General features: G+C 43.4%; 1 protein-coding gene across 20 annotated transcripts in view; it reads left to right on the forward strand.

Moving 5' to 3' along the window:
* Positions 1 to 293: 293 nt before the first annotated feature.
* The window catches only part of PECAM1 (platelet and endothelial cell adhesion molecule 1), a 48,567-nt gene continuing 32,659 nt past the window's right edge, over positions 294 to 16,201 (forward strand). For all 20 annotated transcript variants that reach the window (XM_025196288.1, XM_025196292.1, XM_025196293.1 and 17 more), the window contains exons 1-7: positions 294 to 580; positions 693 to 716; positions 4,154 to 4,447; positions 5,606 to 5,905; positions 6,583 to 6,849; positions 9,432 to 9,695; positions 10,376 to 10,660. In XM_025196288.1, the coding sequence (XP_025052073.1) occupies positions 547 to 580; positions 693 to 716; positions 4,154 to 4,447; positions 5,606 to 5,905; positions 6,583 to 6,849; positions 9,432 to 9,695; positions 10,376 to 10,660 (1,468 nt within the window). In that variant the 5' untranslated portion in view covers positions 294 to 546. The remainder of the gene's footprint in view (positions 581 to 692; positions 717 to 4,153; positions 4,448 to 5,605; positions 5,906 to 6,582; positions 6,850 to 9,431; positions 9,696 to 10,375; positions 10,661 to 16,201) is intronic.

Genomic DNA, 16,201 nt, shown 5'->3' on the forward strand with positions numbered 1-16,201 from the left:
CTAATCAGCAATATAGAGGAAAACACAGGGTTATATGTCCAAATCCACTGGAAGCGTTTTCAGTGTCAGGCTGCAGAGCATAACACTGTGGGAGGCCAGTGAAGTCAATCAGCAAATGTAACTCCAGTTTTAAATGGTTAAGTCTCACTAGAAGTGCAGGATAAATGTCACAGGACTTCTTGTTGTTTTAATACACCTTAAGAAACTAAACAAAGCAAATGCGTTTGGTGGCTCCCTCAGGAAAAGACCAGTCACTTCCTTCCTGAGCAGTAATCTGCCTGCTAGCAGCAGATAGATTCTCATTGTTTACCACTTCCAGTTTCCAGTAATGGGAACGATTGCTTGACTAATACCAAGCCAGTTTCTGCTGCAGATTTAGAAAAAACTACAACTTTTCATAGAGAAGCTGCTTTAGCTGTTTCTTTCAAAACACCATAAACCAAACATTTATATTTTTACCTCGTTTAGGGTCCTTGAGGCACAGTCAACCAGAGCTGATGAACATCGTTTTATTTTGGAACTAGGTAGCTGCTCTCCAATCACAAGATGTGTCTTGCTCTCCTGGTGATTCTCTTACACTGTAAGTTCAAAGTTAAATATCCAGATGTATTTTCACTGCTTCAGTTTTACTGCTATTACTACCCTCCAGTTATTTAGCTTTGAAAATAACAAACGTTCCATTAATTTTCCAGGTTCAAGCCTTAAAGCTCGTGAAGGTGAGTTGTGGAATTCTTTTTCAATTTGTTGATATGTAAAGTACTAATTTCCATGCTGATCTGAAATTCTGCTGGTAAAGCTCCATAATCGAGTTACTCTAGATTTTAAATAGTTGTAAATCTGAGCAGAATTTGGGCCACAAATTTATCTCAGGTAAAACCTGCATATCTTTGAAAAGTGCCAACATATACGTTTTGGACTCACAGAAAGAGACAGACTCCAGTCCAGCCATTTAAAGTGAAATCTGACTAGTGAAGTCAATTGCAATTTTGTGCTGACTTTAGTGGGAAATCCTGGCCACTGAAGTGATCTGTTGTATAAGATTCAATATTGTGCTAGTGAAATAATCACTGAAAATAACTTTGGTCCGTATCCTGCAATATACAAAGTCTGCAGATATCTTTATTTAGTCTTTAACACAATATCTGGAAAAATGATGGTGAGAAGTTTTTGCTGCTGAAAACTGTTTAAATCAGCAATGCACTACTCACATCTAAATAAAGATCTTTGAGATAGCCAGTAGACACACTTGTTTAGGAAGGGGAAAGAAAATTTAGGTATTGGCTTTCCCATTTTTTTAACAAAAAAGCTTTCTTGTCCCCCATAAGGAAGGAGGAAGTAAACATTTTGTAAATATAAATTAAGAACATTTGCCAGATGTATTTGCTCTTTGTTTTGAGAGCATTGCTAGCTTGGAAGAGAGTTGAACTTACATGAGTCTGGAACTGGAAAAAGTGGGTAACATTTTTGCAGGCTGTTTTTCCCAGCCTCCCTTTCCCACCCGTGGAGATGCCTGGCCCCAAACTGACCCACTCAAAGCAAAAAAGGTGATCTTCATAAGCCCTTTTGCGAGCCCAACATCAAAGTTATCTCTGGCAAGGAAGAGTTATAATTCCTGGATAGGGAGGGCTCCATCAGATAGAGGAGCTTTGTCACAACCCACTAGCAAATCAGTGCTCTAAGCCCTGAGCAAACTGGATATTCCCAGAGCTGTCCATTTCAGGGAAGAAGAAAGCAAAAACCCCATAACCATTTTTCCCAAGAATCGTTTATAGCTGCATGAATAAAATTTGTAGCACACAGTTTGTCATATTTGTGGCATTAAAAAAACAAGCAGTGCATGCTTTCACGCTGTTACAAAAATACAACAGCTGAGGTACTTTCTTTCCAGCTGAAACTGAAAATGGGAACCAAAACCCAATGGATGTGGGGGGAATTTTCATAATAAAAGTAGTATATTTATAAATAACAAAGATACATTTAGAGGGCCGCTGCTCTTAGTTGCATTGCTTTCAGTTGGGGGTTCTGCTTAAAAATTAATAGCAAGTTGTGGTCCAAAGAGGCTACAATTGAGAGAGACCTAGATTCAGCAAACCAGAGAGAAATGTATTTAACTTTAAGCCTTTGAAACACATGCTTGAGTCCCACTGAAGTCATAGAGGGTGAGTCCATCCTTGATTTAATTCCCCTCAGTAGAATTAGACTGTGGATGGATTTGGATAGGCAAGCACAATACAAACTTCCCTGATTATCTGTAGTCCTGACATGTACTACCCACTCCACAATTTTCTGAATCTGGACTTTTCCTGAGCAGAGGTTGGAAATCTGCTCATTTAACAGCAGTTCTGGCATTCTTTATATGTAGCAACAGGAGATTCAGATCTTCAAATTTTTTAGGATTAAACCTTTGATTTGCATTTGTTTTTAAAAAAGCTGCAAATATTTGGTACATTTTTGCCACACTGGAATGCACTGGAATTTAAAGAAATGCCAAAGCAGCATAAGAAAACCAGTAAGTTTTACCTGATTGCAGCTTATGGATGTGGAGGCAGATATGAGCTAGGAAATCATGATGTCTAATTGAATTTGGGCCAGCAGAAAACAACAAGAAATTGTCAAAATCTTTACCCTTTTTTCCCTGAAGAAAAGGGAAAGGGAAAATAATTGAAGAAAAAATATTGGGCTGTTTTTAACTTTTGCTTTTTTGCTATTCATTTACAAAAATGGCCATATTTAATTAATATTAAGTTGGGATCACAAAGTAACTAACTATAGGAAATGTGGTATAAACGTGTTGCTGCCTTACATAGCTATGTGATAAAACATGTGCATTACAGATGAAGGATTGGCCACATTTTTATACTACCTTTTGCTGGTGGCCTTTTATGGAAGGGAAGATAAATAAAGTCTGATCTTCCAGTTTGTATTCGTGTGAGTAGTCTTTACTTCACATGAGTAGCCCCACTGATATCAGTGGGACAGTTTTCACGGGGAAGGAGGACTACTGATGTGAGTCAGAGTTTTAGAATCAAGTCCATAATTACAACCAGGTAAATACACAGACTCTCTTAGGACTTAAAGCTCTGTTCAGAGTTTTTTTTAATTCATTACAGTTGTCCGGGATGGATAGCTCTGAATTCCAGGAGATTTTGTGAAATTCTGTGTTTTCAATTTGCCCTTTCAATTAAATGCTACTGAAGCCTCCAATTTTGCAAACAATTGATGCGAACTGTTGTGAATGTGAATAATTCTATAAATCTAAGCAGGCTGATTGAAGTCAACAGAACTGCTCACAAAAGTAATTAGGCGTGTGTGTGCGTGTACACGCGTGTGTGCACTTGCAGGATCTGGGCCCAAGTCGTTATCTATGTTACTCAGATTGTCCGGAGCTACTGGATATGTATGGCATAGCTAAGTGACAGATCGGTAGCCAGGACTTTGGGCTAACTCCAGTAAATTTTTTCTAAATTGTCTATGGGACCAGACTATTTGAACAGCACTTATTTAGAGGAGCAGCAGCTACAACATCCTGAAATAGCAGCATGGAGAGGTGGACTAGTGATAGTGTAGAAGAATGTAGGGATAAGGAAGGACCTCTTCATTGAATCAGGTGTTACTGGGCCAGGCACTAGACAAATGTAGGCCCTTTTTCTTCAGTCAGATCATTTTAGGTGAGTCTTTTGACTTTCTTGGAAACTCATGTGCTTCCATTGAAATCTCCCTGTGCAGGTCCAATTTCAGGGCCATGGGTACATTGAAGAGGAACATTTGGAGTCCCACAGAACCAAGGCTAGAAATGATCTAGAGGAGTGGTACTCAAAGTACCAACTGGATATTTGGTGACAGGAGAGCACAAGTAGTGTTAAATGCTGCAGCTCTGGGAGCCCCATGCAGTTAACATTGCCACTGTTCCCCTGTTGCTAAATGTTTAGAGCCACAGGGAGCCCCTGAAGCCAGATGAACACCAGATCCAGCTCACAGACTGGCTGCACACGCTTATCTAGCTCACATGCCTAAAAGTTTGAGCACCACTGATCTGGAGTACCCTAAGTTGCTTTTCAGGGTTGAAATGAATATCTTGTAGCTGCTCCCAAGAGCAGCATTGCTTTACATAAACTGGAGACTCAATGTGATTTATTTTTCCCCCCTCATCCAGTTTTTACCATCAACAAGGTTGAAATCCGGGCTGACCCATCGCTTCAAGTGCCTAATGGAGATGCACTTACCATCCTCTGTATTGCAGACATTAGCAAATCTGGGAACTTCATGATAGAACATCATTTCACATTTTTTAAGGATGGCAGGATTCTGTCTGATATCACATCATTGCAAAACAGGACAGAGTATAAAATACCGGCAGCTAGATTTGCAGACACAGGAGAGTATGTCTGCATGGTGAAAGCCAAAGAGAAGAAAAAAAAAAGTGAAGTAATGCTTGTTAAAGTCACTGGTAAGTATTTCTTCAACCATAGCTTTCTTCTGTTACAGCTAGCAGAGCATGGTCACTGGCTAGAGCTGTTATGATACTCTGACTTAGCTTGTATATAGCGGCTTTTTCCAAAGTGCCCTACAAAAGACTGGTAACATTATTTAAAGAAGGGGAAACTGAAGCCCAAAGAGATAAAGTGACTTGTCCAAGATCACCCAGCAGGTCAATGCAGAGTCAGGAATAGAGCCCAGGTCTTCAGGATCCCAGTATAATACTCCACATGCTAGACTGCTGGTATGTGTGCTAAGACCTTAGGCAGATGTACCTTTGAAGTGCTTCAAATACCACTCCACTGTGGAGCGCTTTAGACCATAGATGTTCATGCAACCCCCTACCACAGCACTTCAGTCACCAGAGCAGCATGCTCTCCAAGCAGGGTCTGTGTGGACACACACACAGAGTGTTTCTGTTTCTGTGGCTCTGCTCCCCCTGTATGCCTTCTGTGGTGGGGGAGGGAAACAGGGCAGACAGCCAATAAACTCTCCCCTGTGTGCTTGGTCTCCAGCCCACCGCCAGTTCTTGAGGCAGAGGTGTACAAGTTTGCCAAAGGCAATTGAACACCCACTTGCTGGAACCAAGAGACCAAGACCTTGTACCACCTCCATCATCTCTTATAAGGACAGGAAATACATATCTATCCATTTCTTCTTCCATAATGTTCCTCGTTTCTCTACGAGTTGCATGGTTCCTCTTGAAATATCAGCCTCCTGAATGTCTTGGTTTAGGGTTGATTGGCAAGTTGTGCCAATATGTAACCTGCCTTAATGGATTGGTATTTGCAGTCACAATATCCAAATGGGAAATACAGTTTCTCCCCTTGCTTTTTCCCTGAATAGGAGTTGGAGACATTGAGGAGGAAGTGTTCTTAATTTCCAAAGAGTGAGCTACATGCTTTAAACACAGTGACATGAATGGAACCACAAGGGGCTGCTTGTCCATTTGATGGCACTATCTGTGCAACAGAAAGCTTTTCCCAAAGGTCACAGGTGCTCAGCTCCAGACTTCAGCTGCAACAGCAATCTGATATTGGTCCATTAGAGCACCGGTGTCAGAGATACCAAGCATAGCACCTGTATTAGGGATATCTAATGATACTTGCTTCTTTTTTTTCTGCCACAGGGCTACCCAAGCCAAAACTGACTGCTCTGAAAAACATGGTAACAGAGGGGGAGGAATTAGTTTTGAAGTGCGAAGTTCCAGAAGAAGCTCCTCCACTTACTTTCACTTTTCAGAAGTTACTGACCCCTGGAGGGCCAGTAACAAGAACAAAGAAGGAGTTGGAAAAAAATTTTACGACAATAGAAATTCCAGTTGAACCTGGGGATAAAATATTGAGATTTCAATGTATTGCCAGTGTGTATTCAGCACATGGTATGCAAGAGTCAGCCCCAAGTGATGTGGAACTTGTAACAGTTGTGGGTAAGGTACTTTGTTTTTCACCCGTATATTTTTTCTTGTTATGTTGCTTGCCTGGGTAGAAACCATGGATACCTTGAATTGTAAAAGAGAGTAGTCTACTAGTTAAGTGTCTGGGTGTGAATGTTGCAGTGTTACAAATGGCAGAGCAGGTCTGATTCTTTGGCTTACCAAAAGGTAGAGAGAATTGTGAACAGAAAGTACTGTTCCAAACCCTCTCTCATTTCAAGAATGCTCAGGCTTCATTTAGTGGCTTGGGTCTACTTCATATACAAACCTTCAGACAAGCACATTTTAATCTGGGCTCTTTAAGTGGTGGATTACAATCAGCCTGCCCATCATTCTGGGTGAAGTCAATCCAAGTTGTGGGTGTTTACCATGCCCAGCAGGGAGCCTTGATTAAACATACAGCGTGCCTTACAGGGTAGGATATTTCACACTTATTAGCAGAGATGGAGGGAAATGGCAAATACAAAAGCAACTTGGAGTCCTTCTGAACTATTGGCTATTTTGTTTCAGAATCTAAAATTAACTTAAAATAAAGGAAGACCTTTGCTAGAGCTTTCACCATCTGAACAGATGCAGGTGTTTCCTTGGTAATGCACTCCAAAACAGCCAAGTAACCATAGCAGTAAACAACTGTTTTTTCCCCCCAGTAATATGACTTTAATCTTTTGTAGAACCCTTTTCAACTCCTGCTCTGGTCATCGAGCCTTCCCTGAACGTTACAGAAGGAGATAACGTTAAACTGGTATGCAGAGTTGTAGTCCGAAACTATGACATTGAAATCATCATCCAGAAAGACAAAGTAATATTGAACAGCACCAGGGGCCAGAACACTTTGACCTACTTTACCAAAGTGAGCATGCAAGACAATGGCAATTACACGTGCAAGGTGGAACTGGGGAGTGTTTCCAAAGAAAAGACCGTGAACATGGTTGTGACAGGTAAGATTACTATTAAATCTAGATCTTATAGAATTGAGTGAACTTTTCACAAATGTGTTTGCTAGAGATGGATTTGAGCTGTAACAGTTTATATCCACGATCTAAACTTCCCCTCAGTAAGTGAGTGCTTAGATTTGGGTTTATGGGTAGGGTCCATCTCTAAGACTTATCATCAAAATCCACTCTCTACAGGGCATGTTGAGAGGTGGTTGAGTGCAAAAGGGAAAGATCTTGAGTTCTAAATCTGTTGTCACTGCATCTCTGGGTGCCCTTCAGCAAGTTGCAAAGACCCCACTTTCCCTAGAGATATAACCAAGTTAAAGTAGAGTTTGGGTGTCACTGCTAGGGGAAGGGATGTCAGATCAGTTTGAATGTTTGTGACTATGTAGCCGGAGAGTCACAGGGGATATAAAGACCCTTACCACCACAGCTGATGCAGATAGTCCTTTAGTTTGAGTAGGAGAGGCCTTTGCTTTTGAAGCTTAAGGTTTCTGGGTTCTTACCTCCACATTGCATGTGACATGTTTGGGAGCTATTATGCCCAGTGCTCGTGACCAGTAGCATACCATAGACCATTCAGCCATTTTTGAATGTCTGCCTAGCTGGTGGAAAAAGCAGCTTCTGTCATGTGCTGTAAGTCATTATTTAGGGATATTCACACTGTCTAGGGATTCTCAGTAATCCCCCTGCACCCACACCAAACTAAGAAAATTTAAACGTCACTGGCTTGAACTCTGAGCCCAGAAAGCTGAGAAGCTAAATCACATTGCCCATTTACTCTTCAGGAGTGAGACTTTCCTATTAACAAGCCTTGAGTCCAAGGGTTTCAAACAAACACATTTTATTGTGGGGAGGGGGAAGGAATAAAAGGAAACACAATGTAAACTTGGGAAAACCAGATTAATAATGCAGCAACATCATGTGAAACTCCCACCCTCAGTGTTGCAGTGGGAGCTTTAACCTCAGACCTCTTCTCATGGTTGTGCCTCATGAATAAAGTAGTTAGCTACAACCCTCCTCTGGTGTGTCCCACTCACAGTTAATGTTCCAGTTCTGGAATAGTTCAGACTTGTGGCAGGTCCGTCCTTCACTCTGAAGGGGTGTGCAGCTCCGGGGGCTCTCTCATCTCTGCTGTCTGACGTGGCTATAGCTGTGGGGCTGGGCAGGGAAGTTCTTGTTGGATTCCCTTAGCTAAGCTGCAGGGGTGTAGGTTGTAGCTGTGTTGGTCTAAGGACACGGGCATACAAGGTTCTTTGGGTGAATCTGATATCTTTCATTAGACCAACTCAAATAGTTGAAAAACAATTATTAAGCAAGCTTTCGGGTTCAAAAACCGTTCGTCAAGCTAAGGAAGTTTCTGCAGTTGGTGTGTGCTCTTCCTGGATGGAATGAAAAGTAAAGAAGCCAGCGGCTGGGCTGGTATGCATACAAGACAGGTAGTCAGTGAAAATGTAGATTGAGGAGTCAATGGGTGAGAGACAGGCGGGGGGATGTGGGGAGGGAGAAGGGGGATGAAAGTGGAGAGATACCTGGGGAGTCGGAGGTCAGGCAGGTTATAATGTGTCATAAATCCAATGTCTATATTTAGTCCATGATTTTTAGTATCCAGGAGGTTGATGAAGTGGAGTTCATAGGCTCGTCTCTGGGAAGTGTTGTGTAAGTTTCCTTTGAGGATCAGGACTGAGAGATTGGGGGGAGAGTGGTTTTCTTGTGAGAAATGTGCCCCCGCAGGTAATTGGGTATTTCTGTCTTTGATAGATTTCCGGTGTGTATTCATTCTGGTGCACACTTGTTGTTTGGTGTCTCCTACGTATTTTCCATCAGGGCATTTAGTGCATTGGATGAGATATATTACATTTCTGGAGGTGCAGCTGTAAGATCCTTAGCTAAGCTGCTGCTTTTTGTGGTTTCAGCTCAAGCAGTCTCATCTCTATTTGCCCCCTCCTCTCCAAAAGCTACCTCTTTGCTATATTGTCATATCTATTTCCCTTGACATCTCAAAGCTGCCTCTGCATCATCATAGTTCTTCAGAGATGGATCACTGCAGCATTCAAAGCCCCAACAGAGGCAAAGCTCCAAGCAGAACTCCCCACTCCTCTTTTCCACTTTCTTTAACTTGCCCTGGCCGTGTTTGCCCCATTACTCCAGACTACAGTTATGGTAAGGCATCCCCTCACTGCAGGCATACAGTTCTCTTGTCCATTCATGACCTGGCAGGGATAATAGAGGATCATGTTTATTACTTCCCAAATTAACAAATAATATTTTATGTCCCAGACTCTTGAAAAACTGAAATGCAAATAAGGCCTGACCAGTGCAGGTATGACTCCTCCACATATGCTGCAAAGGGTTCTTTCCTCATGCAGTCCACCGTCTCAGACGTCTCTTTTCCCTGATGACCAGCAGCTGTCAACAGTGATCTCCCCACTCTTGAGGCTTCAAGTCACAGGGCTTATACTGACATACTAAGACCAGCTCCTCATTTCATGGTATCCTTCCCTCTGGGGAGTTTGAGGCATGCTGCCCCCTTGCCCTTATGCACAATCTAAATTAATTATACCTATTCTCCATTTATTTTGCAGAGTTGTTTTCGAAACCAGAATTGATTCATTCTGCGAAGATGATAGATGAAGGTGATTGGTTACAACTACAGTGCAAGGTTAAAGGCTTATTACCCGTAACAAAGATCTCCATCAAAACAAGATATTTAGGAAAAGATAACCTGTTGAATGATTCCAGCAGCTTCATTACAAAAGCCCATGTGAATAACACTGCGACCTATATTTGTACAGCTGAGATAAATGGAATCATTAAAGAGAGCGACCCTGTAAAGATAAATGTTTATGGTGAGTTGATATAGTCTGGTCCTGGAAAAAACTTGAGCATGTAAGTAATTCAGTTGTTTTCAGGATGAGGCACCAATTCTTTAACTTCGATATCACTACTATTTTTAAGGAGCAAGTAAATTGCTATGAGACACTCTTAAAGTCTTGTGGTGTATATAGGACTTTTTCCATCCTAATTTAAACAGATTACATTTTTCCAAGGTCAGTCTTAAATGAGGATGAAAGCTAGTAGGCCCTTCTCTTTTGTCTAACAACTCCCTTCAAACATTGGCTAGAACCTGTCCCTGTGAGTGTCTTATCTATCCAGCTTGATGCCACCTTTCTCTGTAGCTGCACACCTTTTTATACACCAGCTTTACCTGAAACGACATCAGCTTCTGCCTTGATATTTTTCTAACAGTCTTCCATCAGTTGGAGGCAGAGGTCATCTTGGTCAAGGGTGTCTGCACCATAAGAAAGCCAAGGTGTTTGCTTTGCAACTAGTGGCGGTTCTCTTGAAGTGGTCACTTCAGCCCATTGACAACACCTTGGCTTCCTTTTCCTCTCATGGATAAAAATATAAGCAATATTTGGATATTAGCGAAGTATCATACCTTTATAAATTGTGTGTAAACTAACACAAGAGTCTTTAGTTAGTGCCTTTTCATAGAACCACATTAATAACTTTTTTCTCTTTTTAGCTCCAGTCTCCATCCCACAACTTTGGATTGTCCCTTCTGTCCGTGATGTGATATTAGGGCGAGCAATACGTTTTCAGTGTCAGTCTATGTATGGAACACCACCTATAACATACAAGTTCTTCAGAGGAAACAAAACTGTTAACTCCAGCCAAATTTTTAATAAACTACCCGCTGAATTCAGGGACAAACCAACTGAAGTAGGTGTGGAACAATACAGTTGTGAAGCTAGCAACCATCACTCTCATATTAGGAAAAGGAGCAGAGAGCTAAACATTACAGTAATAGGTAAGTGCAATTTGCTCCTCAACTGATGAAAGGAGAGGTGTGAGAATTGGAATTTTGCAAGTATCTGTAGGACCTTGATTGAATAGTAAAATTTATATTAAAACTTTTGAATGGTGATAAAATACTCTCTAGGGCTCACTTTGCTGTGGTGTAAAATACTGACTTTGCTGTGGTCCTTAAAACAAACTATGCTACTTGCAAACTGGATCGAGTTAACCAGAGTCAGGTTTATTTAATGGGAAAATATAGTCCATATATTTGCTGTGAATTTTAAACCTGCTTGAATTTAGTATCACTGGAGAAACAAAATAATTTGTTCTCCAATATTTAGCAGTATAAATATGAACCCAATCCTGTATTTCTTATTCACCCAAGCAGGCCTACTGAAGTTAATAAGTTTTAGGATCAGGCCCAACTTTTTTCTTGGCTTTTTGGTTTTCTTTTTGGCTAGACTTCATTTAAATGATGCATGTAATTATAGTAGAGCTGTTTTTATGATGATGCTTGCAATGCTTACTATGTACTGGTTTCAGTGGCCTGCCTAAATTACTCTAACATAGATTCAATTTTTACAGGATTTTAATAGTTTAAAGTTAATCTCATGTTAGCAATCTTTGCAACAACTGCTCCTGGTGGGAGAGACAGGGTTAAAAACCCAGAGAGGAAAACTGCCATGTAGCCAGCTGGAATCATAGCATAGTCCCAAGAAGGGGCTTTGGGACTCTTGAACCAAAGGAAGGAAGCATGTGACTGCACAGACCAAGAAGGAGCTACAGTGGAGCTGGCAGAGCTCTTTGGCTCAGAGGGAACGGGAAGCCTGAAACCCTAGAGCAAGGTGTGAATTAGCAGCCCCAAGAGGGAAGGGTTGAACCTGACAGGTGCAAAGAGAGACTGTATTTTGTAAAGACTTAATAGGTCACACTCTGACAAGGGAAGATAAATCTAAGAACTCTATCTGTGAGTAAGTTATGAAGTGGCAAAAAAAGGGTGGGTGAATTAGGCCACTTAAGGATAATGCAGGGGCTGTCCCCTGCTACACATACAGATAGTTTGCTTTCTCATCCTCTATGTGGGGAGAGGATTGCCAGTGAACTCCAGGTACAATGGAGTGTCTTGTTTTGGGAGGGGTTAAATAAATGTGTTGTTATATATTTGTTAGATGAGCAAATGGCAAAGTAATGCTCTGAAATGAAAGGCTTATGAAGGTCTTTAGTTCCTGGAGGATTTCATCCTTTAGTCTTGGGTTGGCCTCTGAAAAAGTTCCATCTCCCACAGACAAACTTTACACCTATGATAAAATGTTCCATTGCACTATAAGAGTGTAGTTGTCAGCTGTGATCTGCATCAGAACATTTTAGGCAATGTTCAGTCACAGTCTTCATCATGAGGCTTTATGCACTCTTGTAAGTATTTGGGATCAAACCATGGAGTACCTTGAAGATATGGACCCAAGAGTTTGAATTTGATCAGTGAAGCCAGTGTGAAGAGTAAAGGACCTCTTCAATATGCTCAGTGTATCTGTGTTTGTTTAAGAGAAGTGCTACAGCATTTTACACTGTAGCATTTCTGTAGTGTTTTGTTGAAAATTGCTGTAGTCCGGCTGAAAAGTGATAAAGGCATGAAAAACCGGGGCTAGGTCATTGTCCACCAGGACAGAATCTTCCAGCCAACCAGAGGGGAAGAAATCATTTCCTGTTGCTATGTGAGACCCTGGTGTCAGAGATGTATTTGGTAGCCATGTTGGTCTTAGGCAAAAATAAATGCAAAACTCTACAACTCTTGGTTCAGAGATGATACTTTTTATTAGACCAGTGGCTCTCAAACTTTTTTTGCTGCAACCCTAAATCCGGCTCGTGACCCCTGCCCCCGACCCTGCCACTGACTCACTCATGCCCAGCAGAGCCTGGGCCGGGCCAGGATCACGGGGGACAGTGGTGGCGAGAGCCGCATGGGCTGTGTGCCGAGAGAACCCCGCAAGCAGGAGGGACAGAGCGAGGGGTGGACCCCCCGCAACCCTGATTTGGGTTGCAACCCGAGGTTGTGAGCCACTGTATATAGATCAACTGAGAAATTGCAAAAAAAAAATCTTTTCTGCAAGCTTTTGGGCGCACACACCTTTCCTCAGGCTCAGGGAAAATTAAAGATGGTAAAAAGTCCCCATAGGTAGAAGATAAACTTAATTTTTGCACAGAGGAAGCTGAAGGTGGATGTCTGTTCCTCTGGGTCCATGAAAGTGTCTTTGTGAATTGCTCTTTGAGGTGCAGATGAGGCAGGAGTCCTTCCCTAGTGGTGTCAGAAGGATCCAAGACTACTTCAGATCTGCAGGGCATATTGATCAACTGCGAATACATATCTCCTACCAAAGGAGTTTGCACTGTAGTTTCATAGATTTCATAGACATTAGGGCTGGAAGGGACCTCATTGAGTCCAGCCCCCCGCCCCAAGGGCAGGAAGTCAGCTGGGGTCAAAGGATCCCAGCAAGATAAACGTCCAAATGTTTCTTAAAAGAGTCCAGAGTAGGTGCTTGCACCACCTCTGGAGGGAGTCTATTCCAGGCCTTGGGGCTCAGACAGTAAAGAAGTTTCAAAGGCTTTTTTAAAGTCAAGATATATGATGTCAATCTCTTCTCTCATGTCCAGGTGATATGTCACCTGGTCATAGAAGGAGATGAGATTGGTCAGGCAAGACCTATCCGCAACAAACCCATGCTGGCTGTCCCTCATGATGTTGCCATCAGTCAGCTTGTCAAGAATGGTTTCCTTGTTAATTTTTTCCAGAATCTTTCCAGGGATTGAGGTCAAGCTGATTGGCCTATAGTTCCCCAGATCTACTTTCCTCCCTTTCTTGAAGATGGGCACCACATGGGCCTTCTTCCAATCTTCAGGTACTTCACCTGAGAGCCAGGAGTTTTCAAAAATCTTTGCCCATGGCTGGACTATGACTCCTGCCAACTCCTTATGTACTCTGGGGTGCTATCTGTTGGGACCCACTGACTTGAAGGTGTCCGGCCTCTCAAGGTGTTGCTTTACAAGGTCTACACCGATGCTGGGTATAAATTCACCCTCACCCTGGCCGCCCCGCATCTTGCAAGGCAGGGTGGTCCCTTTGGGTCAATGAAAAACCAATGTGAAGTACCTGTTAAGCAGGTTGGCTTTTTCCTGGGTGTTGGTTGTCAGTTGTCCCATTTGGTTTAGCAGGGGTCCAGTGTTACCCTTGATTTTCTTCTGACTCCCCACGTATCTGAAAAGGATATTTTTATTGTCCTTGATATGTGTAGCCAGGTGGAGTTCGGTTGCAGCCTTGGCTTTCCTGGTTTGCTCCCTACAGGTACAGACCAATGCAGAGTAATCCTCCTTTGTGGTGATTCCTATCTTCCATCCTTTATAAGCCTCTCTCTTTTGGTGTAGGAGGTCCACAAGTTCCCTGCTGAGCCAAGGGGGTTGCTGTTGCCTTTTGCTACCTTTCCTCTGAGAGGAGATGGACATCCCTTGTGCTTCCAAGATCACTCCCTTAAGGAGCGACCACTCCTCTTGGACTCCTCTCCCTGCTGAGTCTTGGTCTGTTAGTGCCTCGACAACAAGCCTCCTGAGCTTATCAAATTCAGCTTTCCTAAAGTCGAGGACTTCTGCATTGCTGACTGACTTGCCAGCTTTGCGATGGATAGGAAAAGTGATCAGCTCGTGGTCACTGTCTCCCAGCTTCCCTTTGATTTTTAGGTTGCTGACTAGATCATCTCCCGTAGCCAGTACCAGGTACGGCAGCACTTTACTTCTTGTTGATCCATAGACTTCTTGGGTCAGGTAGAGCTCGTCCATGCATGTGAGGAAGCTTTGTGACCGTTTGGATTTGGCCAAGTGCTCTTCCCATGAGATGTCCTGGTAGTTGAAGTCTCCCATGACGACCATGCACTGGGAGCATGTAGCCTCAGCCACTTTCCCGTAGCCAGTACCAGGTACGGCAGCACTTTACTTCTTGTTGATCCATAGACTTCTTGGGTCAGGTAGAGCTCGTCCATGCATGTGAGGAAGCTTTGTGACCGTTTGGATTTGGCCAAGTGCTCTTCCCATGAGATGTCCTGGTAGTTGAAGTCTCCCATGACGACCATGCACTGGGAGCATGTAGCCTCAGCCACTTCCCAGGCAAATTCCTGGTTGAGCTCTTGTTCCTGGCTAGGAGGTCTGTAGCAGACTCCTACCAGTGTGCCCCTGTGCCACGTTCCCTACGTATTTTAACCCAGAGGGTCTCTAGTTGTCCTTCCTGGGTGCCAGTGTCACCTTGCAGGGATGCTTAGCTTTTCTTGACGTAGAGCTACATCCCCACCCCTTTTTTCTGCATGATCTCTCCTGTACAGGGTATAGCCATCTATACCTGTGGCCCAGTCATGGGTGGAGTCCCACCAGATCTCTGTTATCCGTATGAGATTGTAGTCTTTCTTGTTTAGTAGGACCAGTTCCTCCTTTTTGTTCCCCAAGCTCCTGGCATTGGTGTATAGACATATAAACATCCCATTGGGAGCCCTAGGCTTCCTCACATTCTCAGGAGGCCACTGTTCCGGGGCTGGGGTAGGAGTAGATTTCCTCGGGCATCCTAACCTGTTGGTTTTGTAGTTGTTGCCTAGTGGGCTTGCTTTGGTGGTTGTCTACCCATCTCCCAGCAGGCTTAGTTTAAAGCCTGATCGAGCTTGTTCTTCAAAATGCTTTTGTTTGTCTAGCAGCATTACTTCTGCCTTGCTCAGGTTCAGCTTCAGCCACTGAAGTCATCATTCGAGAGTGAATCAAGTCCAAGCCCTGGATTATATTTGTGATAGTGGTATTGTTGTATGTGGGGAAGGATAGGTAGAGTTTGTGTAACATTTGTATGTTGCTAGCACCTGAGTCCCAGTCCTTTGACCAATTCAGCAAGTATCTGCATAGTGATGTTAAAAAGAACCAGAAAGAAGAGATCTGTTTATGCCAAGATTTGGCAAATGGGGGTGTGGGAATAGCAACCCGTGCTGCAGGAATGGCTGAACCCCCAACTCCGAGCCTTTCCCCTCCCACTTCCCTGCCCCATCTACGGATATGGGCAGACTAGGCAAGGAGGCTTCCCAGGAACTTTTTAAAGTCCTGAAAACAGATAAGAATCCCTCCCCCTTTCCCCTCCATGGCCAGCCACATCTCTTCCTCACCCGTTCCCAACCCCCACTTCACCTGCCACTGCTGCTTTCCCCTCTGTTCTGGGGGTGGAGGAAGCCCCAGAGCTACTTCTGTATGCACTAGCTGGGCTGCATGGAGGCTGGGCTCACGTCTCGAATGCCTCAGGAGAGTGGCAGCAGCAATGGGTTGGGGTGGGGGGGTTCCCCCACCATGCCCAGTCACCGCAGGAGCAGACCTGGCGAGGGAGAACCCTCCCCACATCACCACCGCTACTGCTACCGTTGCTATCCCAGCTGAGTCCTACTCCCACGTAGCTTGACTGGAGTGGGCAGGAATGGCTCTAAAGCTTTCCTCGCACCCAGGACAGCGGGGAAAACAGCAGCCGCAGTGGGAGAAGTGTGAACAC

Source organism: Alligator sinensis, unplaced genomic scaffold (genome assembly GCF_000455745.1).
Source record: "Alligator sinensis unplaced genomic scaffold, ASM45574v1 scaffold282_2, whole genome shotgun sequence".
Taxonomy (NCBI): Eukaryota; Metazoa; Chordata; order Crocodylia; family Alligatoridae; genus Alligator; species Alligator sinensis.